General features: G+C 55.5%; 1 protein-coding gene across 1 annotated transcript in view; it reads left to right on the top strand.

Annotated features, from left to right (window-relative positions):
- Positions 1-490: 490 nt before the first annotated feature.
- The window catches only part of GCHFR (GTP cyclohydrolase I feedback regulator), a gene marked incomplete at its 5' end in the record, with an annotated part of 4025 nt that continues 2468 nt past the window's right edge, over positions 491-2047 (top strand). Inside the window, one exon of the mRNA XM_009873981.1 lies at positions 491-585. Within this exon, the coding sequence (XP_009872283.1) occupies positions 491-585 (95 nt within the window). The remainder of the gene's footprint in view (positions 586-2047) is intronic.

Genomic DNA, 2047 nt, shown 5'->3' with positions numbered 1-2047 from the left:
GGGACGCGTCTCTCCCCTCCGCGACATGTCTCCTGGGGGTCCCCAGGCTGGGCTGCGGGCAGGGGGGCTGCGCTGGGAGCAACGAAACCTCTTCCTCTGCTTCAGCTTCTGCTTTTCCAGCACTCCAGGCACTGAGCCTGTTTGCACAGCTCCCTGAAACCGTGGAGCCGTGTGAGTGGAACCGCTCCTGGTTGGGATCTGATCGAGGCTCGGGATTCACACACGCTTGGTTGTTTGGCAACAGATGCTCTCAGGGAGGGATTTCAGGGAGAAATTCTCCGATTTCGGGTCTGGGCGATATTTAAAACATCTCAGCGGGGGCTCAGCCAGCAGGTGGCCTCCAGGAGCGAAGCCACACAGGTCCTGTCCTGGCAGGCAGCTCGCAGTGATTCCCTTCCCAGTAAAGCTCGTACTGGGGCCATACTGGGGAGCGGGGAGGGGGGCCGTGCCACCGATCGCTCACCCGCTCTGCTGCCCTTCCTTCCCGCAGGAGGTTGGCCCCACCATGGTGGGAGACGAGCACTCGGACCCCGACCTGATGACCTTCCTGGGGGCCACCAAGAGGAACATGCTGGGCAACAACTTGTAAGTCCTCCTCTGCGACGTTTCAGGGCTCTCCCCTCTCCTTATTTTCCTGAGAAAATCTGGGAAGTTTTTCACTCCACGGCGCCTTCCAGCTGCACATTTAATCCCAAGAGGAGTTGGATGCTGTCAGGGCACACACCTCCCTACTTGCCCCTGCCTGGTCATGCTCACCCAAGGAAACGCTGACAGATACTTCATTTAGTTCCTTCTCCTTGCTCTAACCCCATTTTAGCACCCGACCCACCTCCTCCCTTCTCCTTACCTCTTAAACGCTGGGGATGCTTCTGGCTGGTACCCGACACAAGCCCTGGCTGAAATAAAGCAGGCACAGGGAGCATTTGAATTCTTCTGAGTAACCGGATATATCTGACACTTCTCCACGTCCCCACCTCTCTCTCTGCCCACACTGAGTTTGACACCACCCTTATTCAAAGCACGACTTGGAGATGTTACACATTCTTTACATCTTGGGCCACTTTTTCTTTTAAATTTTTCCCCCCACTTGATATCTCACTTCTTGTTTTCCTCCAGTAATAAGAAAACACCACAAAGCTAAACGAAAGCCCAAATGCAAATTAAAACAACAGCGAGGAGGGGTTAGATTTCTGCTCGAGCTTGCCCACTTGTGCAGAGGAAGAGGAGGAGGAGAACCAGGCGTTAAATAGGAGGGGCCTGTCAGCCCCAATGTGTTCTCAAACTTCGGGGTTTGGAACACCCACCTACTCAGCACCAGCTTGGAAAACATCGAGGTCTGGGTCCTCAAGTCCTGCAGCGTTAAAAACCTGAACGAGGTGGGAGATTTTAAAAAAAAGGTGAGATAAAAAAAATAAAAATACTGAGACCTCCCTGCCTCATTAAAGAGAAACCCTTCCAAATGCAAACTCGGGCCCGCACCAGCTCCCTACGTCCACAGAAAGGCGGATCTTGGAGCCCCCCGTCACTCACCTCCTGGCCGACCACCCTGGGGGGCCTTTTTTGGGGGCTGAGCCCTCTCAGCTATTTCCAGCCCCGTGGGTGGGCAGGAGGTTGGCAGCGTCACCATCGTCGTGCTGCTGCCTGCCCAGCCCAGCCTGGGAGCAGGCAGGGGGTTACGCAACGAGAGAAGGGAGACCCGAGCGCGGAGAACAAGAAGGAAGAAGTGCTGCTGGCTCCTGCGGGACAGGGACCAAGATCCCTTGGGTTCAGGTGGAAAAGAAAGGCAAAGATAAAACACCCCTGTGGCATCTGCCCCAGCAGCCAGGGAGCAGACGCAGCCTTCCACAGAACTGGAATGCCATGTCTGGCTTGTCTGAGAGAAGGGATCCGAGCTTTCCACAGGATCCCTGGTGCATTCACCACTTTTCTTCCCTCCCTGTGGCCTGGAGCGTTCTGAGCTTCCTCCTGCCCCACCTGCTTCTTGGTACAGCTCGTGTGATACCCAGGGTAACTCCACGTGTCCTCTCCACGTTTGTGCTCGAGCAAC

Source organism: Apaloderma vittatum, unplaced genomic scaffold, assembly GCF_000703405.1.
Source record: "Apaloderma vittatum isolate BGI_N311 unplaced genomic scaffold, ASM70340v1 scaffold21287, whole genome shotgun sequence".
Taxonomy (NCBI): domain Eukaryota; kingdom Metazoa; phylum Chordata; class Aves; order Trogoniformes; family Trogonidae; genus Apaloderma; species Apaloderma vittatum.
The sequence above is the reverse complement of the archived record's forward strand: the minus strand, read 5'-3'. Positions and strand labels throughout refer to the sequence as shown.